This window comes from Antrostomus carolinensis, unplaced genomic scaffold (assembly GCF_000700745.2).
Source record: "Antrostomus carolinensis isolate BGI_N321 unplaced genomic scaffold, ASM70074v2 scaffold30828, whole genome shotgun sequence".
NCBI classification, from domain to species: Eukaryota; Metazoa; Chordata; class Aves; order Caprimulgiformes; family Caprimulgidae; genus Antrostomus; species Antrostomus carolinensis.
The window spans coordinates 18853-41005 of record NW_010335509.1 but is presented as its reverse complement, the minus strand read 5'-3'; the positions used below and the strand labels follow the sequence as shown (position 1 = coordinate 41005).

The following is a 22153-nucleotide window of genomic DNA, read 5'->3' as shown; positions in this document are numbered from 1 at the left end:
AAGGGCCAGTTCTAGTGCCAGTGCAGTTCACAGTAGTGGTCACTCCCGATGGACCAAGTGCTGGGTGATCTTTTCTGAGAGGGCAGAGTGTCTGGAGATAACATTGCTCCTGTCACTGATTTGTGGGCTCTTCACTACAGAAGACCTTAAACCTCTTGACCTGATGCTTGAAATGTTTCAAGATGAACCTGTTGCTTTGGCATGTGTTGACATAGTGGTTGCAGTTTGTACTGCTGGTCCGCTCCTGTTGTAGGAAGGAAGCACAGACAGCGTAAGGAGATGTAAACTAGCAAGATGTAGGGCTGAAAGCACAAAAAATGAGAAGGAGAACCTGGGGTAGGCACGATACCTATACTTGAATTTACTACATTATGAGTATTTCCTCCTTCCTCTGCTCTGTCAGTTGTGTGGATTAATGATTCATAAAGGTGTGTTTTAAGGGGTGGGTAGTTGGTGTTTATACAGCGCTTACTGGAGTCCCTGTTGCTTCTTCCTTTTTCCTTCCATCTCCCTCCCCTCTCCCAAGACTGTTCATACATAACCCATTTCTCTTTGCAGCCTTCTGTGTCCTTGCAGAAAAGTTATTATTTCGAGCCTGTTGGTGATCTTTGTGCCCAGCTGTGTGTAAGCATTGTAGAATTGGTGGGTATATAGTTTTTCTTGGGACAGAATTCTTCCTTTCCAGTGTTACCAGCCCAGAAAAATCAAACAGAACTATAGAAATTAACTTGTGTTGACTTCATCCAGCTCCTCAGCAAAATCCAAGCCAAAACTATATGTGACCAAACGTGCAAAATCCTCTAGGCCAGATTTTGGGCTTAATTTTGAGCAATCTTGATGGAATCTCATAGGCTGACATTTGAGAAGGTGGGATACTGGCAAGGAGAAAAGTGTGGGTGAAATGAGTTTCAGTCCTTCTGAAGATAATTGTAATTGTGAGGCCAGTTGTGAGAGTTGTTAGCAGGCAGATGGAAACATGAAGGAATCTTGAGAGCTGGACTCGTCTCTGGCACATAGATCAGTAAGCCACAAACAGCGTGTGGCAAAAGTTGTCACTGGCCAAGCGTGGCTTGTTGTACTTTTTTCTGTGGACATTTTGACAGTTTAGGGGGATACTTAGTCTTGAAAGGAGCAGGAAGAGAAAAACTGAAAGTAGAATGTTTTTGTTTTTGTTTTTTTCAGTGGAAAGCTGGTTTCACCAAAATGGAAAAATTTTAAAGGCTTGAAACTTCAGTGGAGAGATAAAATCCGTCTCAATAACGCCATCTGGAGGGCTTGGTACATGCAGTGTAAGTATCACAGCGCGTTGTGTTGCTTGCTGTGTGAAGTCTCTTCTCAGAGACATATATATATAAAAGGTTCAAAAAAGAACTGCAATTACTGACTAATGAAAAGCTCAGAAATCTGTGGAAGGCCCAGATATCTCAGAGGCTGTCACAGCAGTGCCTTTGGATCTGTGCTTTTTAGAGATGTCCACACAGAGGCTGTGCTGAGCAGTCCAAGCACAGCCTGAGATTTCCCCATTTACTGTTGGCTCGCTGGAGGGAACCCTGACTAGATTTTTTCATATCTTACCGTTGAAGTGACAGGGCTTTCTGCAGAGCCTGCATCTGCTCAGCACTCAGGTTTTCATTCTTGTTTCAGACCTGGAGAAGCGCAAGAATCCAGTGTGCCATTTTGTGACTCCGCTGGACGGCTCTGTTGATGTCGATGAACATCGTCGGCCAGAGGTGTGTAAAACCTGAGGAACAAACTGATAAGCTTTAGAGTTTATAACAACATTTTCTTGATGTATCTTCAAGTCTTCCAGATATGAGAGCAGCATAGCGATTCTTTGCTCTGTTGTCATTATTTAGAAGGAACCATGAATATAAAGCAGAGTGAACCCATTTTTGTAAGTTTATTGCACTGAGATGATCAAGGTGCAACCAGAAGGACATTTATTATCTCTGTAACTTAGGTCTGTGTTCTAGTTTAGTGCAATGTGAGTCATAGAAGTGCAGTTTGAATAGTTTAGATTTTGACAGTTACTGATCTCTTCTGGCTTGAGATTGCTGAAGTTAGTGGGAAATCAAAGTGATGACTGGTTTCAGGATTGAATCTAAGTGACTCTGTGAGAATTTTCTGTGTTTTATTTATTGATAAGTTGTGTTTCAAGACAACAATTTCTTTTTCTCTGTCAAGGTGACTTCACAAAAAGAGCATGTATGAGTTGGCGTATTTTCATTTTTGTGCTCTTAGAAACATAAACAAAAACGAACATCTGCCCTCTGGCTCCCTGCAGAAAACCAGTGAGGCCCTTGATGTGGCAATATGTGACTCTGTGCTGTGTAACTGTAGAATTATGTGTAATTCAGAGGAGTTCCACATGAGTTTGTGGAACTGTCTCAGGTTTTTGAAAGAACAGTCTTGGTGTTTGTGTTGAAAGGTGACTTTTGACCCCAAGAAAGTTGTGTTAGGGCTGTCATTAGTCTGCTGTCCCCAACTCGGACACTGTGATCTGTGATCCATTAAAGACCCACGTTGTTCCGATCCTTTTTTTGCTGTTAGTATGTGGCCTGTGAGGTCACGCTTCTCCCAGAGCTGGGCATCAGACTGCTGTATGCCACTCTTAATAGCTTTTGTGTATGTGTGTGCATGTTCATGGCATCTTGTGAAATTCTCTTTGCCTGTTTTCTGCAGAACAGTGTCATATGCTTTATACATTATATTTTAGTAAATTAACTTTAAAAGGTTTGGGGTTTTTTTTGCCATTTCTTAACTTTTGATTATGGTTGAGCTGATGTGGGAGATGCTGACAGTGCAGTCAGACATCTTCTCTTGTTTGTTTATTGTGGGAAAGATGAAGTTAGTACTGTCAGATTTGTTCAGTGATAGCTGAACTCTGGGACAGTCTGGGCTGGTGATACACGAGCTCAAACAGAATTATCCTGCTTTCTTTTGCATTTTTTCTGCCTGAATATTTGCTTGGAAATTGATTGAACGTTCAGCCATTATGTAACTCCGTGTAATTCATGGTATGTGTTTGTGTTCTCAGGCCATTGCAACCGAAGGGAAATACTGGAAACGAAGAATTGAAATAGTGATCAGGGAATACCACAAGTGGAGAACATACTTCAAGAAAAGGGTCTGTTGGTTTACACAGTGAAAGTAGTTTACTTCAAGTTGATCAGCATGTAGTTGCTTTTTGAGTTTTGATGTCACTTTTGCTGGCATGCAGGAATACTTAAAACAGATGAGAAGCTAGTACAGGCATACTCATCTGATCAGTCCCTCTTAACTAAAAATTACTGTGCAGGGACTAATTGTGCATGATTGGGTGTTAAAAGGTTTGCAAAATCAGGTCTTCTATTGGCATATGGAGGGCCTATTCTGACTTCAACATCTGTTTTGTTCTCCTTTTGCAGTTACAGAAACATAAAGATGAAGATCTTTCAAGTTTGGTCAGGGTAGGTAATACCACTGATAAGTGGCAGCATTTATGCTTGTAGAAGCTGCAGTAAGGAACAAAGCTGTAACGTGCAGTAGCTTGCATTGATTAAAATCTAAAGACAAGCATCTTGCTTAAGCCTTAATTAAGGTTAGACACCTTAATGTTTCTGTGCCTTAGAGAACAATGTAAGACTTGTAGCCTAAATTGAATGGAGGAGAGATTGGATGTAAAGTGCTGTGACAGAAGAAATGAGAATTAGTATTGATTGCCCAGGAAGATCAGTCTCTTTGAGGGCTGGCACATTGTTTCATCTTGTTACTGAGTTGTGGCTGGCACTACTGCCCTGCTTGTGTAACTGGATCTGTTGCAGATCTTCCTGCTGCCTACAACATGGGCAAATAATGTGCTGGGCTGCTAAAAAAGGTAAAATGTTTAAAGGAACAATATTATCACCATTTGGTGTGCCCCCTAAAGCCATCAAACCTACTTTGAGTGTATAAACTGATGGGTAGAAGTACTATTCTGATTTGTTTGTTTGTTTGATTTCCTGTTGGAGCTGAGCATGAATCTGTATCTGCTCCAGTTTCACAAAACTCTCAGCTGTTTTGGCCATGAACCCCAAAGCACCATTCTGGTATGTTGGTATAGTTGCAGTTGCACATTGGCTTAGCCACAAGAACCTGACTGTGTGTGCATTTACTCCATGGCAAATGCAAGGGAGTGCAATTTAGCTGAGCCTGTGGTGAAGGATGGGTAAGCCCAGTCACATTATGTTGTATTTTTCATGGGCTAAAAGTGCCCACAAGAATATCAACATACCTTGTGCAAAGTTGGGTTACAATTACACGTCACTACGTTTCAGAGATTCACATATACTTCAAGACAGGAGTCATTTGCTTTCAGTTTTTGCTGTGCATTTTATTTTTAAATCTTTATTCAAACCAAGGGATCATTAAACTGCAAAAATATACGTGTAATCAATGCAACTAGAAAGTGTTGATGAAGTTATCTTGCATCCTTCTAGTCAACATCTGTTTTTTTGGGGGCAAAAACCTTTCCCAGATAATTGTGGTATTCTGCTGAGGTTTTCTGTTGTTGCTCAAATCGGTGTGCTGAAGCTGCTGTTGTATTAAAGTACCACTGATCAGTTGCTGTCCATTTGAGTGGTTTCTAAATGACTCCTTTCTCTAAAAATGTGAAAAATGAAGACTTTTGATATATTTGCACTTGACTGCTTTAGCATTGTCTAGGCAGCCTGACTTTTTTTCCCCTTTCTTTTGGCAGGATGATGATGTGGTTCTCTGGCAAAAAAGAAGGTATGGCAGAGAAACTCCTGTCCCTATGGAGGAAGGCAGCCTCTTGGATGCAGATATGCTTATGTCCGAGTTCACCGACACGCTGTTCTCCACACTGTCTTCACATCAACTGGTTTCCTGGCCAAATTCCAGGGACATAGGTATTTGTTGGCTGTTAGCTGTGTTGATTTTACAATGGGAACCTTGCTAGGAGAAGTCTGCTTTGTTCCTTTGCTGCTTTTCTAGTCTTGCCTAAATATTTTATCTTACTTTGCTGATCCAGATAAAAATAGGTCAGAGAATGTAGCTGTCTAATGCTTTATAGGTTATGGAATCCCAGGTATTCATCTAAATTTCATTTCTGTCTTAGCTTCTTACATGCTGCTCCTAGCGTTGTCCTCTAATGTTACTCTGAATAAATCTTTAATGAGCAGTATTTACCTTAATCAATGGTGACAGCATTCTGATTTATCTCAAAGCATATGTGTGTGTGTGTATTTCTAAGGGAATCCCTGTGTATTTTTTTTTAATATGTCTCTTAGAACAAGTGCAAGTCACACCTGCTGTAAAAGCACTCCCAAGAACCACACAGTTCTGTCAAATGGTCTGTAACTCAAGGCACTGACTGTCTAATGGGGCAGCACGTGTCCAGTCTGCATCATCCTGGCTGCACCGATGTCTGAGCTGTCTGAGCAAGTGCAGAGCAGCTGTGCTTTACAGGAAGTGTACTCCAGGCAAAGTGAAATGGACAATAGTTTATTTTAAAACACTGTGCTATGAGCTGTGGTGGTTCATGTTGTGCTTCCCAGCAAGTTTGTGTTGTGCAGCAGGGGCAGGACAGGCAGGAGGTTTGGGAGCAGGAGGTGTCTGAGCTTGGCAATCCTCAGTTGTTAGTTAGAACCTTCAGGTTTCACCTCTTCCATTTTACTAGTTGAAAGTTTCATTCCCCAGTGGTTTTGATTTCAGAACTGTGCCTTGTTCTGAAGAAAAGCAGATGCTCAGTTCCTTTCAGCAGCAGTTTTTATGTAAACACACTGGCCAAGCCTGGCTGTGGAGCGTGTGCTGGTGTTCTAGCCAAATGCTATATTCCTACTGCTGTTGCTGTGCGAATGATGTGGAGCTAATCCAATCTATCTCTTGAATTTTCCAGCACACTTAGGAAATGCTGACATGATTCAACCAGGGCTTATTCCTCTCCAGCCAAATTTTGATTTTATGGATACTTTTGAGCCTTTTCAGGGTAAGAATCAGATATATGGTCAATTAATTTCTTGAAAATTGCAGTGATTTATGACTTTTTTAAACAGAATATTAAATGTTACAGATATCTACTCTATTTAGAAGGCAAGAGATTTGAGTGACAGGTGAAGAACACTTGATACGTGTTTTCATTGTTCATTATTTCAAGCAGATGCACATGTGGGTAGACTCCCTTGTTACTGTGACCCCAGTCCTTTACTTACCTGGGTTTGAGAGTCTCTTTAGGATTGTTTATTCCAGGGTTTGAACCTGGTTGTTAATTTGCCTTTCAGAAGAACAGCATTTAGATTTTAAATCATTGGGTAATTAAAGATAGAACATCAGATGTGGACAGGAGAACTCACAGAACTACTAAGGTTTTCTCATTTAACACTTCTAAGTGATGAAGTGATTTAACACTTTGTTTGCCTTGGAACATTTTTTGGTGCTCTCAGGACTAACACATGACATTAAACTACTACTGACAACTTTGGTGGTTACAAATCTTCATGGAAATCTGAAGTCACATCTGTTTGCTGGGCCTGCACGCAGTCTGCATCAGATAACTGAGTTTTGTGGGACTGCATTGAGAATCAGCTCTTGGCTACCTGTATGTAGGTGAACCGTAAACAGGGGGCTGATTTTTGTCTTGTCAACTTGCACAGAAGTTGAAGATGACTGCCCTGAGGAGATCAGTTCCTCTGGAAGACAACAATTTGTTGTTGCTTGGTCAGCAGCAGTTGTATGAAGCAAAAATCTTGTGGTTTCATTATTTACTAAATAATAATTTATATGCCTTTGAATTTTAGTATCTAGCAATGCTGTACCTTGAGTATGAAAAGGAGAAAATTAATAGGTGACTTTTTCATATTTCAGATTTATTCACACCCAGTCGTTCCAGTAATTATTTCCCTTCTGTGTCTGCTGTCAGCTCAGCTACAACAGACAGCAGCAGCCATTCTTCCCAGGTAAGAGAGTTTCTCAGTGTTTAAAACAACCTCATCTCAAACACATAGGTGCTGTGAAGACTCTCAGACCTGAGCCATGTCCTTCTCGGAAGGATTTCAGACAAGAGTTTCAGGGGTCATGTCTGAATCTGTAATATTTTTCTTTTCGGTCAGTCTACTGTCCTGTCGTCGGGTTCATTGCCCAACACGCTTCCAGAGGGGAACATCAGTGATGGACTGATTGCTTCCTCAGTACCTGCTCCTGTCATTCCTGATGTTGGCACTGACCAGTGTTCCAGCATTAGAAGCGGGGGATCTTTCATCCAGCCACCAGACTTCACTCCCGACTCGTCTCTCAGCGGGCCACAAACTTTTATGCCAGTGTTTCAGACACCCTTGCCACTGCTTCAACCTGCGACACAACAGCACCAGTCCCCGTTGCCTGCAGTGCCTCTGAACTCCAGCTTAAGCTCTCCACCATCTACATTTGATGCCCCAGAAACTCAGAAGTTTGGCCTCTGTGAATCTACAGTTATCACCCACACAGCTTCTGCTACTTTGACCCACAATGTCCCTGCCACCACCTTCAGCCAGAGCCTGAACCTTCTCCTGGCAACACAGCAGCCAGGTGCAGGAGTGCCTTGTAACCTGACTTTCCAGACTACTGTCCTGCAGGGGCAGCCCCGGCCCCAGCTGCAGTCTGAACTGACATTTGCACTCCCCAAAGTTGTTCCTCTGGCCAGTGCTGAGACAAGGCCCAAACAGTCACAAAAAATAGTGCCTGCTCCGAAGCCTGAAACAGTGTCCTTATTGTTAAAGAATGCCTTCATCACCCCAGGTGAGGAGCACTGGTGAGGTGATGTTTTTCTTTTCTAAGTGAAACTAGCAGGAGGGAGAGACCTTCTTGCTTTTCTTGGTTTACATAATAAGTAAAAATACAGCTTCCTGAGGGTGTCCAAGGAGCCCTGAATCCACTCGTGTTTGGCTACGGTGTTCAGTGGGATGCTCTGGACTGCTGTGAGGATTGGAAGCAGTTTGGTTGTGAGTGTGAAAAGCTGACCTGTGAAAGGGAGTGTCTCCCTGTCAAATTTGTGCTGGGCTGTATAGATGCATCAGTGTGATAGTTTCACTATCACAGTTTCAATCAGGACTAGAACTCTCTGCTCCTGCCCCATAGAAACCTTGGTTTTGATGTTTAATGCTGTTTTGATTAACTCTGCCCCTCAGAGCATTCAGTCACAGCAGAGCAGGAGATGGTGGGGGGATTGTGTGGGATGGAGAATGGCAAATCTGTCCCTGTCATTAACTCATCTGGCTGCTCTGGACCTGCCTGTGCATCGTCACACTCTGTGATACCAGGGTACTGGTGTACATCCTTTGATAATACTTTGAATGTCTTCTGATGTTTGTGCCTGAAACTCTTTGAGACCGAGTACAGGTTGACTAGGGAGCAGCTGTGGAAGTGGACCAAAGCACTGGTCCAGGTGAAAGCATGGGAGTGTCCCTCTCATCCACCATCAGTGCTCACTAGCAAGACCAGGGTGATGAGAATCGTCCCTCCCAGTGGGGAAGGACTAAGAACAGGCAGGGGGAGCTGGAGATCTTTGTCTCAAGCAATCTACAGACTCTTGAGATGCTGTCAGGAGCATGTAGTTTTCAGTTTTGAGTTTGGGTGCCTACGCTGGGACCTCCACATTGGGTGTGATTTGGAGCCATTGGCACTGCACAAAGCTCAGAATAGCAACCGTGAGCAGAGAGAGTTTTGCTTGTGGTGGTTCTTGTGGGAATGCTCAAGGCCAGAGCAGGACAGGCAGTACGCTTTTTCTTGGGATTATCTCACACTGTTTCCAGATTTCTGCTGGCTGGGGGCCAAGTGACTTCAACCACCTGAAATGTGCAACAATAATCCAAGAAAAACCCTGCCTGGAGGAGTATTGTTAAGCAGGCTTTACTAAGGAGTAGGTGTGTCTGCCAGGGCCTGGCATTGTGGTTACCCACCAAGAAAAAAAAGAAATCACTGTACAGATCCAAGGATCTAATTCTAGCATGTCTCTGGGAACAAGTTGGTCCATGATTAATAGCATTAGGGTGTTAATGGCAATCTCAAGACATGTATTTCTCACCTAGTACAAGATTGTAGGCAACTCTCATTTTCAGAAAGCCTGAGCTTCTAGCTTTCTTAGTGCTTCCTGGGTTGTTTTTCAGCCCATATATCACTTTTCCATTGATTCATCAGGTATTTGTAGAACAGCACAGCAAATGGCTTTGTTTCTCATCTACATTTAACGTTGTTGCTGTTTTTCATTCCTGGTAGTGGCACATGTTCAGGGATCACAGTGCTCCTAAACTGCTGGGACACCAAGCTCGGAGATCGTGTCCAAGATTTTACGTAAAGACTGGAGCTTTATTTTTGGCAATAGAATAAACATCAGTACTTGTAATTGAGGCATTTATGCCTGTCATTTCTGTTCAGGACAATCAAATCATCTCATCACTATAAAGCAAATTGCATTATAACCTGTGTTAGAAAGGAGTGTATAACATTTACTGCCCTGTGATAATAAGGACTCAAAAATCTGCACAGATTTTCTTATCAGGTGCAAGACTTCCATGGGAAAGAACTCTGCTATCACCACTTCAGGATCAGCGTTCTGATTTTGAGAGGAAAGTCTGCCAAAGATGCATGTGTAGGATAGAAACATGAAAAATAAAAAGGGGCATCTAAATACTTGCTGATTGTAACAGTTACCCGAATGTGCAAGTCAGAAATGCCACGTTTGTGCAGCAGCATTAATGCACTGCTCAGAGCAGGCTCTTCAGCTCAATAGAGACGTCATAAGTCGGGCTGAACGTTAGTGAACAGTGGAAGGGTTGTGATTCCAGCTTGATATGTGGGAATGCTCAGACAAAGAATGAGCTCCCTGTGTCAGAGTGACAGTGCTCTCTGCCAGATACACCCACGCAAGGGCTGCCACAAGTTTTGTGCGATCCACGGGCCTCTCTAATAAAGGGTATGCAGAAACTGTAGTTAATTCAAAACACAGCTGTCAGTCACAGATGACACAGTAGGGGAGAGGACATGAGATATCCTTGCTCTGTCACCCTGTTCTGCTCTGTGTGTCCTTCAGTATCCTGATGCTAAATTGCAGAGGGGTAGGTTGGCAGTGACTGAGCTGTTGTGACACTTTTCATACATCGTGACTTTATTAGTACAAAGGAGAGCTGAAGCCAATACAGGCCAGAATTAAACTGAGTAAAGTTTGGTTTAGTTTTCTGAAAAAGCTTACAGAAGCTGTGTCTTTGCATGATTCTTCCCTTAGTAACAGAATAGGATGGTTAGTCATGTTCTCTCTAAAGTTTGGGCAAGAACAATATCAACATTAATACCATCTTAATAACTGTACATCTGCACTGGTTAAATTGAGATCTTAACCGATTTATGTTAGACTCAAATACTATAGTGGTGAAAAAACTCCAGAAGCAAGAACCCTGATGCCTGTCATGGGGGCAAGCCTCCTCTATAGACTTTTTTGAGGTTTTTTTGTAACTTTCTCGGTGGAGACAATTGCTGCTGTTCACAGTTATCTCTAGCTATCTAACACTGCAGAACTCCTGGTTCTTTAGCCTATTTTCTGGAATTTTGGTGCTGATTCCCAATCACATTTAGTTGTCTTGTGCTTGTGTGTCATGTAAAACAGCTGTAAAACCAGATAGTGAAAGAAGCTAGTAGAGTGAAATGGTAAGGAAGAGAATTTAATATATGTACAAGGAAGCATTAAGTATTGAATATCCATCCTTCAGCTGGTTTCTGTCATTGACCCTTTCGGGGCCAGCAGAGCAAGCCTGAGATCTGAGAAGTATGGATGTGAGAGGAGAGGTGAAGATGATCCTCCTTCTGTTAAACCCAGCTCTGATAGAGTGAAGACACTTTGCACCTCCCTGATTTACTAGGTACCTCTGTAAATTCACCTTGAAACAGTGACAGTGATGGTAGAAACCTCAGAAATAACTGGTGTGTTAAGAGTCCTTTGTACTGGATTAATGGGATTGAGATGATCCGAAAACTGGTGGCACTTTGTATTGCAATGAAATAGTATCAAATAGGTGCCTGTTAATCCACTCAACTTGTTCAATGACAAGTTATTTCATACAAAATAATCTCCAGCTTTTTCTTTTTTTTTGTCTCATTAACTATTCTAACTTAATTGTGTTCTTCAGCTGCCTTTCAGGGACAGTCCAGAGCTGTGATTGTAACTCCAGCACCTTTAAAAAGAGAGGGGATTTTGACGCCAGCCACGTCTCAGTCTAATGTTGCAATTGCACCAGCTGGAATTGTCAGAGTAAGGAGAAGAAAAAAACCCATATATTTGTTTTCTAGGCCTGTTATTTGCAAGTAGTTAGAGCCCTAATGTGCTCAGGAGGGTAACTGTTCCCCTAAATCTCACCTGTTACCCAGCATATGTGTTTGCATTCAGCATTATGTTTGCTTATTTTTAATTTAGCTACTTTATGGGCCTGGAAGCGCTGTGTAGTCTTCAAACACTCTTGTCTCACACAACAGTAAGATTACAAGGAGACATGTATATGCAGTGCTGTGAATGGGGATGGGTTGTGCTTTTTCTTAATTGTGCAGAAGGTAGAAGGAACCCAGGATGCTCACCTTTCCATTTACCTCTTGGAAAGCCTGTCTTGAGTGTGTGAGTGGGTTTCCCAAGATATTGTACGCAGGAAGATGGACATTGATTGTCGTACATTATGCTGTTGATGTGTTGTAATATTGCTTTAAGTTATAAAGGGATACTGGTCTCCTGCCAGAAGTCTGACACCAGTGCCTGCCAATTCCTTATATATTAGCCCTTGTTTCATGTCATCAGATTGTTAATCATGTATTAATTTGCTACTTTTAGTGAAAGGCAAGGTAACAAATCTCTCTCTCTTTCTTTCTTTCTCTTTCTCTCTCCCCCTTTCTCCTTTGTCTCATCCCTTCTCTCCCTCTGCCCCTTCCCCCTTTCCTGCTTTCTTTTTCTTCCTCCCTGTTTTTCTTTGTGCTATTTCTATGCTGTTCCCAGGCTCCCGGGGTGACGGAGTTCCGTAGTAACATTCTGGTTGGTCCAGCACAGCGAGCACCAAGTAGTCAACAAACCCAGTCCACAGTCTCACATCTCTTCTCTCCTATTGTAGTCCAGGATGTGTTGGTGAAAGAAGAGCAAATCCCTTCCCACAGTAGCAGTTCACAAGTTCCCTCACCTACACCTAGTAAGTTAGAAAGCTATAAGCATTCTCTCTCCCCTACACATGTAAATGTGTTTCCATTGGTTAGGCAGGGTGTAAATGGGCCTTGAGGATCCTTGGATAATTTTTGAAGGAAAAGCTTTGGCCCTTCTACCCTGCAGCTTCAGTTGCATCCAGTTGTTTGCAATTTTTGTCTTAAACTGCTGTGCAGCGTTCCCACAAACGGTGATTTTGTGCTTCCTATAAATGGCTCCTTTCTAAAAGGATGTACTGTCAGAGTCACCAAGAAATGAAAACCTGTTTGAAAGGCATCTGTGTAGAAAGTGCTGAGTATGTTTGTTGTTCAGTATCATAATTTTGATTGGAGGAACTTAGACACAGTCATTTTAACAGTAGGTAAGTGCAAAGACTCCTTTTGCATGCATGTTGGTAGAGCGGTGTCTGGGCTGGTTTTAGAGACTTATGCTGGTTTTGCTGGTAAATGGCTTGTAGGTGTTACCATCATGTCCCAGGGCATTAGAGCCTCAAATGGGGGAGTCTTAACAGGACGATGGAATTGCAGCCTGTGTGTTCAACATGCATTTACTGAAGTGTGTGTGTGTGAAACGAGTGTTACATGTCACTATTTGGGATGTATTAGCCTTGTGCCGTGAAGTATTAAGCTTTCCCAGCAATTTTTACATTTTCTAGCATGTGGTTGCTGCATCAATGGTTATAATTTGGTTGCCGACTGCATTTCAGTTCAATTCTGAATAGAAACTTCTCAGCAGTTACATTTGCTACAGAAAGTTGGTTGTTAATGTGACTTGTCTTTCTTCCTTTATGAAGGCCGAGACTGTCAGAATTCAGGCCAAGCTTCCCCCTGCGCCTCTGAGCAGAGTCCCAGTCCACAGTCTCCCCAGAACAGCTGCTCAGGAAAACCTGCCACTGACCCTAATACGGCTGCATTGGAGGTGTGTGTCCTTCCCTTTGAGCTGCCTTTCTTCTCTGCCTTTGTAGCTGCTTTTCTGCCCTGGTTTCTGAGCATGGACTACAGAGCAAGTTGTGCTTCAGGAATGGTGGAGTATTTGTGCTTCAGGCTTAGCTTGCGCTGCATGTGTGCTGCTCTGTTCAATTTAAAATGTCAGACTTTAATAATCTGATCTGCTCCTCAGGGATGTGTCACCAGAGGGGCCAGGCTTAATTGTACCTCTGCAGGTCCTTATGGTTCTGACAGCAGTTCCTGCTGTGGCTCACAGGAGTGTTATGACAGGTCTCAGTTTACTTGGTCAAAGGTTCCAGGATTGGTTTTCTAAACCATGGCTTTTTGCCATTGTTCTGTTGGGGGTCTTCAGTCTGCAGGGCTCTGGCCATCGCTGGAGGGGGAGTTCTTGACCTGCTGAGTTACTTACATGTCTCCAGTGATGCTATGCTGCTCCACAGAGAAGCAGCTCCACAGAATCTACAAGTTACAGCTGTAAAACACTTCGGGAATTATTGGGGTAAGAACTCGGCGGTCTAGAGATAGCATCTGAGAGCTGGCTGTACCTCATACACAAGCTGACCTTGTCAGAACACTTTCTGTGATGGTATGAGAGACATATGCACAAAAAACAACCAATGCAGGACAATCAGCTGTAACACTCTCATTCATTCCGTTGTGAAAGGGAGTGTTACTTAACCATTTTGCAAGTGCCAACCTCTGTTTTGCTTCTCTGTCTTTGTATAACCTATGAATTGATGTCAGCTTGGTTACTCCTGGGGCAGAAAGGTAAGTTTAGACACTTGCAGCCTGTGATTGCACTGAGTTCTAGTTCTATTGCAGAGGAGAATCAGAACTGCCCCTTGCTGAGAGCATGCTGCAAGTTACTCAGAAAAGTTTGCAGTTACTTGCTTGGCATAAACGCTCATAATGAGGAGTTGCAGCCTGTTCTTGCTGCTAGAGAGCAAGTTGACAGAAGGATCAAATTATTAGGGCTGGCTGATGGTGGGAGAGTGGCCACTAGATGGAGGAGTGTTCTTCAAAGTAAGGGCCCTGCAACGAGGTAGTCTTTATAGCCATTTAAAATGACCTGCTTTGACAGGAATTGCTTTGCATGTGTGCTGTTAGTAATTCTTTTCTAAGACCAGAGAGAAACAGTGAATTTTGCCAGTCTCTAGATATATGTTCTTTTGCTCCTCTGCATTGTTAGTTAGACTACACAGTTCTGTATTGCTGGGTAACACGTTTTTTTTTCAGTTTGGCAAAGCATAGAGGGCACTGGAAATCTCAGTTCTGCTCTTGAACCTGCATTTTCTGTGGTTTTGGGCAGCCACTTCACTGCTTTATTATGTTGTTTTCCTCCATTATAAAATGGAGTGGTGGTGAGGCCCGAAAGCCTGGCCCTGCTCAGAATGCATTCCCAAAGTGCAAACTCCTTATTTTCTTCCAAGAATTTTGGTGGAAACAACTTCTAAGTTTTTAATGCTACAAATGAAAATATAAATTCCTGACAAAGCCTTTATCCTCAAGGTAGGCCAGAGCTGTGGATTCTTTTTTCTTTTTATTTTTTGTCAGACTGCCTGTTTACATCAGAGACATTATGTTTGTATTGGGAATAAATGTTATGGACTGTTTTAAATTTAAAGGCTTCAACAGGATCCTAACTAATTACATGCCTCAAAAACTGGAATTCGACTTCAGAAAAGGAAATTGTGTAACAGTCTTATGTAGGAATTTTTACTTTAGCCAGAAAACCTTACAATTTGGAATTGAATTTAATGCACTAAACTCTTCTTTTGAATAACTTAAATCACTATTTGCAAATTTATAGTCATGTGGCTTTGACTGGGAAGACTATGAATGCCATAACTCAACAGAAGTGATGCTGTGCATTTGAACAGCTGAAATAGCCATAGCAGTAGGACGGTAAAGGAGAACAGCATAGACTGAGCTAATTTTATTTGTGCAGAATCGAAGAATGAAGCATATTTCAGAACAAAAACGAAGGTTTAATATCAAGATTGGTTTCAGTACTCTGAACACCTTGGTACCAGCCAACTCCAAGTCGGTAAGTAATGTGGCAGCACTAACAGTTTAGAATGGCTTTCTTATATTCCATATTAAAAAGACTTGTTAATAAATTTAATCTCTTCATTATTGACTGAGAATGCCAGTCAGTTAATGAAGATACTTGAACTGAGGGACTTGGAAAGGGAAGGGTGCTAAATCCATGGCTTATAGTCAAAAGAATGTGTGAAAGCACTTCATCTTTTAGACATTGTTCTTCTGATGCAGCTTCAAATGTTGACCAAGCCTTTTCCGATGAGATGCTGCAGCTTTAAAGCCAACAGGGAAAGAAGAAAAACTGATCTTTGCAGTCCTTGCTCTTGGGACCCCACTAGTGAAGATTTTTGTCATGTTTGCAGCATAAGATGACTTCGCATTTACTATTATGTCACCTTTCTTCTGACATACTGGCTTTTTATACCTATTCTGGATGGTTTCTGGTCCCAGTAGCTGGACTTGAAAAAGCTCTGGTCCAGCCAGTATTGTGAGCCTGTATTGTGCTAATACACCCACCTATGAGCACAAGTCGTTAGCTTGGGCTTCATGCCATGCTAACTGTAGTTGTGCTGTGTTTGGTGTGCTGAGAGCATGGCAGAGCAACCTTGTGCACCTGCAAATACTGTTGAAACATGTCATTGAGCCAAAGGAAGAACAAAAACATCCAGTGAAATTTCTAGAATTTCCTACACCAATGAGATCTCTGCCTCCCAGGAGGAGTCAGGAGCCTGGCCAGTTCAGATGATTTTGGAAATCTCTCTAGGACTCTTTAGTATCACCCAGCTGCCTTTAAGGATTTGGCCCTGTGCCCACAGCCTCACAAATATTCTCAGGGTTTTTTTTTTCCCCTATCACCTGTCTTGTGCATGGATTTATAGAGGGGAAAAAAAAATTCCCAACAGACTTCTCATTGTCAAATGGCTTTGTCCAAATTAAGAACATGTTCTTGGCTACACTAGTTAACTTGGTTCACTAAATTGAAGTCAAAATAATTGAAACACAGGTTTGTCTGCAGAACAGAATTCTAAACGTCCTTTGAATACCAGTACCTTTTGAAACATGGGAGATATGAAAATGTATTGTGTAGCCTGTTGATCTGTTTACTTAATTTTTTGTAGTTTTGTACATTTAGGCCATAAGTTGTCAGAATAAGATCTGTGACATTGTTTCTGTCTCCTTTGGTGATAGCAAGTCTGTGTTACCTTGTGTTTAACTTCAGGCTTCCTATACTAAATAATCTATATTATCAACTTCAAACAATGCTTTTAACGGCACCATAAAACTAGCAGCAGAGGTAGCACATCCTTCAGTACTTAAATAAAAATTGTAAATATTTTTAAGAAGATAGATAATGAAACCATTTTAAATTACTGAAATACTTCTTTCAGCAGAGTAGCAAAAAACGTAATTTGTGGAAGAAAACAACCACTGCAGCCACATTTCTCTCTGCTAGTACACAAACAGGAGCCAGAGAAATTAAAGTTCAGTATTATCTTAAGTGTTTTGCTCTGCCTGTCTGTGTGCTTTTGCACACAGTTGAAGGAAATTTAAGAAAAGGTGCTGAAGTGCTTTTCTAGGTGTTACAGCAGGTTAGGGGCAAACTCTTCATCTGTCTAGCTTTATTCTGGAAAGTGAGCTCTATGTTTGTGTTTGGTCTAGATCAGCCATGCAATCACGCTCCAGAAAACAGTAGAATATATCGCTAAACTACAGCAGGAAAGAACACAGATGCAAGAGGAAACCAGGCGCCTTCGGGAAGAAATCGAGGAGCTAAACGCTACCATCATGTGAGATTTGGGGAGCTTTCTGTAATGAAGCAGAGCAGCTTGAATGTTGCTTTGGCTAACAGCAGGGAATGTTTGCCTCAGGTGTCACGCCAAAGAACAGATGGGTCTTGAACAGAAGTAGAGTTGCTACCAACTTCCAAACAAAAAGCAGAATTGCTTGGGGTGGGCATTGGTAGCAAACCGTGTGGATATTCAGCAAGCTCTGAGCATGAATGCACAACAGTGACAGCATCAGAAAAGATGCATCGGGTCAGCTAGAATAATTCTGAGAAGCCAGTGATGATGGTTTTTTTCAAAAGCTATGCTCACTGGGTGATCAAACACTCTTGCTCTTCATGATGGCTTTGCTGCAGTTTTCTTTCCAAATGCAGTCCATTTTTTATAGGAAAATATAGTTGAGTACGTAAGACATGGGACTTGGAATCAAGGAGATTGCCACTGGCTGAACGTAACTTCGATAAGTCATTTCACCTTCCTGGTGCCTCAGTTTCCTCTGTGAGTTTATGGTAGTTATGTGCTATTGCAAAGCATGTTGAGAACCCCAGTGGTTTTTCTTCCACCTACAGAAGAGTTAGGCTCAGGCATTATGTTAGACTTATCAGCAAATCAAAATCTTGTTGTTTTTCTTTAAAAGTATGATGGTGTCTGGTTTTATTTTAAATTGATCTGTTTCTTAAGAATCTCTGTAACATTTTCTTCTGTAACATTCCTCAGGAGTAACTCTGTAAATTTTCCCTTGACTCCTAATGTGCCTTTTTCTGATTAGATGCCAAAAACGACTTTGTTCTATCTTATACTTTGCTTTCAGTTTTGTTGCTTGTAATAAGAAGTGTGTAGCAGCTTGAGATACCGCTTTGCTGTGTGAATATAGACAAAGTTGATTGGAAAACAGTATGTATTCCTGGCTATAACAATTATGTTCTGGGGGGGGGTCATGCACTGGGAAGCCATGTTGGTCAAGGATACGGGGGAGACACACTTCTGCTATAATTTAATCTGAAAGAGAAGTCCATCCTTTCTGGTGGGGGTTCTGACCTCAGGACATCTTCTTTTCAGTTCTTGTCAACAGCAGCTCCCTGCTACCGGGGTTCCCATAACACGGCAAAGATTTGACCACATGAGGAGGTTGTTTGATGAGTATGTGAGAAGCAGGACCCTGCAGAACTGGAAGTTTTGGATTGTATCTTTTTATATTATGTTTATTTTACGCTGCTCCAAGATGTTAAATAGCTCCAGGATCTGAAAGTGACATACTTCTAGAAAGTGGCAGAGGTTATCAGGAAGGAGGATGCAATTTTGGGTACCTGGGTTTTGTAGTATTTGGGGAATGGCAAAGGCTTTTGTAGTTAGTGAAAAAGGTTGACAGGCAGAGTAATGTTCCCAAACTTCCCTTTACAAATTCGGATGTAACTGTGACGGAACAGTTGTTCCAACAGCTGGATTGAATCCTTAACACATGCTGACATATTTCAAAATGTCTTGCAGTAAAAGCTGACAAAGTCCAGGAGTGAGTGCTAATAATAATAGTAATAAATCTCCTCCTCATTAAATGACTGTAAGAGAGAAAAGGACAGTTTCATTACAAATATGAAAATACCATCATTTCTGTTGCATATAGGAGGAAAATGAGTGATCTGGTTTTAGGCTCCTAGAGGTAACCCAAGAACAGAATGCTTGTGAATATTAGAATATTGATAGAATAATACCCACGTTGTTCTTTCAGTCACTCTGTAAGTCTATAAGGGCCTGCAAATCCCCTCAGGTATTCCAGGCAACTGTTAGATCTGTCTTGATTGTCAGCCACAGTGAGAAAGTGGTTACACTAAAGCTTCTGTATCCTTTTGGTATGAAAGCATCAGTGTTATATGAAAAAGGTCACAACTAAAAAAAAATGAGCAAATCACATGTGTGTAGAAGTTTCAGTACTTGTACACTTGCAACGGTACCACAGCCTGCAGTTGGTTTGTAGATCAGGTGAGTTGTACAAGAATTTTGCAAAATAAATAATAAGTATTGCTAGGAACAGAGGTTCAGGTTTTTCCTTTGTCTCAGGGTCACAGATTTAAAAAAAAAAATTTTTTTTGAAATGTTGGAATCTCTCTGGTAGTTGAAGTCCATTGAAAAGTCCATGGTTTTCTCTGCAGACAGAGCTGTAGTAGCCTTTCCCATAGTGTTTTGAACTCCTCCTTTGTTATCTCCCTTAACGTTTGATGATTTACAGTTCAGCATTATTATTAAGCCATTGTTTGAGTCCTTCAATGGGATGGTTTCGACAGCAAGCTTTAAGGATCTGGATCAAACTGCAATGGCCTGGTTGGATCAGCACTGTTCTCTTCCTGTTCTGAGGCCAAGTAAGTGAAATTCTGTCCAGCACTTCTTCCAGATAAGAGAGAGTGAGACCACATATCATACCATTTCTTGAAAGTCAGAGGATGACAAAGAAAGCACATGATGCTGAATATGACTTCCAGTTCCTTATTATTATCTCAGTGGAAAAAGAAGAACCTCTTTTGACTGTGAAGACACTTTGTTCCATGCTTAGCACCAAACAGAAGAAAACCCCAAATTGCTGAGTATAGATACCAGATTTTAAACAATCTCAAGCTGCATTTCAGTTTCAAATATTCTGCTTTACTTGAAGTAAATTTGACAGTGTGATTTATGTCATTATGAAGGAAGACTTGCGAAATTTGTATTCAGCTTTGGAATGACCTTCTGTTTGGGCATGATTGCCTGATCCTTTTACCCTTGCAATTCAGCATGTGTTTACATTTGTAATTGTCAAGTGGAACTCTGTTTTGTAGAAGGAATAGGTGTTTTTTAAAAAAAAATCCTAGAACTCCATTCCTTATCCCCTGCACATAGTTCTTGCACATCTCTATTCCTGTCACTGTGTGTGGAGGTATGTGTGTGTTTTGCAGAATTATTTCTATAATTCTGTCATGCATAACAGCTTTGCAGTACCTCCACAGTATCCTGCATGGATCTGTTTGCAGTCAGACTAATGAATTTTCTTGATACCTTTCTGATTTCTTTCATAGTGGTGCTGAACACCCTCCGGCATCTCAGTACGACGACCTCAATTCTGTCAGATCCATCATGCCTGCTAGAGCAAGCTGCTGAGGCCGTTAACAAGTCGAACAAAACAGCTGGCGAAACCTAACAACCAAAGACAATGAGTTGCTTATACAAGGGGTGGAGAACCTGCCAGTCTAGCAGCCTGGCCAGTCTCTTTTCAGTCAGTGCACTTTAGAAAGAATTCTCTCCATCGCTCAAGACGTTTTTCAGGGCATCTGGCTCTGCTTTCAGAATATGTGGAAGTATGATGCAACATTGTCATAACGTTTTGATTCCTCTTCAGTGCTGTGCTGTACTCCGTTAAGTGAGAAAACACCAAGCTCAGGTAAATTTAGCAGGTTTGAGTTCCTGCAGGCAGCAATATATCTCCATCAATGCAGCATGCATCTATATGCAACAAACATATTTCTATGAAACAGCTTCAAGTACTAAGTTCTCTGAAGTGTACACCAAGGAATGTTCTCTTCAAGGGAAATACACTTTCAATTTCATGAAACAAAATGTGCTTTTTATTTTGTTTTCTGGTATTCAGTTACATTTGTTTTACTTGAATAGTGAAAATTGTTAAACAGGATCATATTAAAAACCAAAGGAGAAGAAAAATCCATCGATGATGTCAACTTGTGGCAAAAATATTAGAATTAAACTCTCAGGCTGTGTTTTGTGTATTTTTATTTTAATGAGTGAATCATTGCATATGGTCAGTTTCAAGATGTGCTTTATTTTCTAGCAAATAAAGTAGCTGATTTGTATTCTTTTTCCTGATATAGCCATTGCCAGTGAGTAGCAGGCTGAGCAGTAAGTGCAAGACAACAGTTTTAGATTGCATTGATTCTGCAATTAGGACAGATACATTACATACCTGTTTAATCTAAGAACTGTTTTCTTGCCCTCTGCAGAGTTCAGCTACCTTCCTCATAAAATGTGCGCATATAAAACACATCCATAGATAAATGTAGTAGTTCTTCACAGACAAGAGTAGAGTTTGTAATGTTAAGAAATTGGCTTTTTTGTTCTCTCAGAAACTACATCAAACCACATGGACTTATAATCAGTTCTTTGCTTCTTTTTTGCTTGTTCTTTTTACCTTCTATCTGAAAAAAACTGCAGGACTTAGCTGAATTTGGCCTGTATGGGAAGGTTATGTTCAAATTGAGTTATAAAACATACAAAAATGTATTTAAAAACTGAATACTGCATAACATTTTTCTGTGACGGTCTCAACAAGTACTATGCTCTGCTGCAGGTAAACTGAGACTCCTTACAGCAGTGATAGCCTGTCCACCTTGAGACAGCACCGGGATATTCATTCCATCTGGTTGTTCATAATCTGGAATGATCCTCTGACCACTGTAATTCCGCTAATTACTTGATTAGGATTCTTAAGAGCTATGCAAATGGTGGGTAACGTTTCCCTTGGACCTCCTCAGAGTGGTTTTCTTCCAGTATCAAAAGTGGGCTGCGTGGAGACGATCAGCAGGCTATCACAGTGCTAAAATGAGGAGCAGCTAAAATATTTGGGTATTGCACATGCTGAAATGGGGTCAGTAGGTTTTCCTTCGGGGGATGTGGTTTTTCTCTACGTTGTCCCCAGTCTTCTCCACTCGGTGGGCTAAAGTTTAAAAAGAAACACTAGGCTTGGGGAGTCGGACTAAGCATGGGGGGAGTATTTTCCTTTCTTCTTTGTTCTGAGATTTTGCAGCTAATGGATTTCGTTGCAGGGTTTGCTTATGTGTGAGCAGGACTGTAGCAAGAAGAAAGCACGACAGGTTAAGTTAACCCCAGGGCCCTCTCCCTGAGCAGAGGTAATGTGAGTTGAGGAATTGGGGGCTGAAGGGGACTGCTGGGGGTGGAAAGGAGCCAGAGGGGAAGATGAAATGGCATGATCTAAGTACCAACATGCCTTTCTGTAGCTGTGCAGACAATTGAGGAGATCCTCTTTTTTTTTCCTTTCTTTTTTTTCTTTTTTCCTTACAGTGGATCTGACATATCATTGAAGTTTGTGGCATGTGTGAAAACCTATGTCCCTGTGACAGAACCAGCAAAACAGTCCTCAACAAAGGAATGGTTTCTTGAAATAGTGTGTAAAGGTTGTCATAGTAATTAAATAGTGAGTA

The 22153-nt window shown here is 41.5% G+C and overlaps 1 protein-coding gene across 1 annotated transcript; it reads left to right on the top strand.

Annotated features, from left to right (window-relative positions):
* Nucleotides 1-1182: 1182 nt before the first annotated feature.
* MLXIP (MLX interacting protein) lies at nt 1183-20778 on the top strand (the record flags this gene model as incomplete). The annotated part of the gene is made up of 16 exons (XM_010174587.2): nt 1183-1289; nt 1645-1730; nt 3038-3127; nt 3408-3449; nt 4718-4889; nt 5879-5968; nt 6844-6935; nt 7089-7752; nt 11133-11254; nt 11984-12170; nt 12975-13099; nt 15077-15175; nt 16831-16958; nt 18015-18138; nt 19180-19309; nt 20000-20778. Coding segments are annotated over 16 exons (2380 nt in total), but the record flags the coding sequence as incomplete, so codon positions are not given.
* Nucleotides 20779-22153: the final 1375 nt, after the last annotated feature.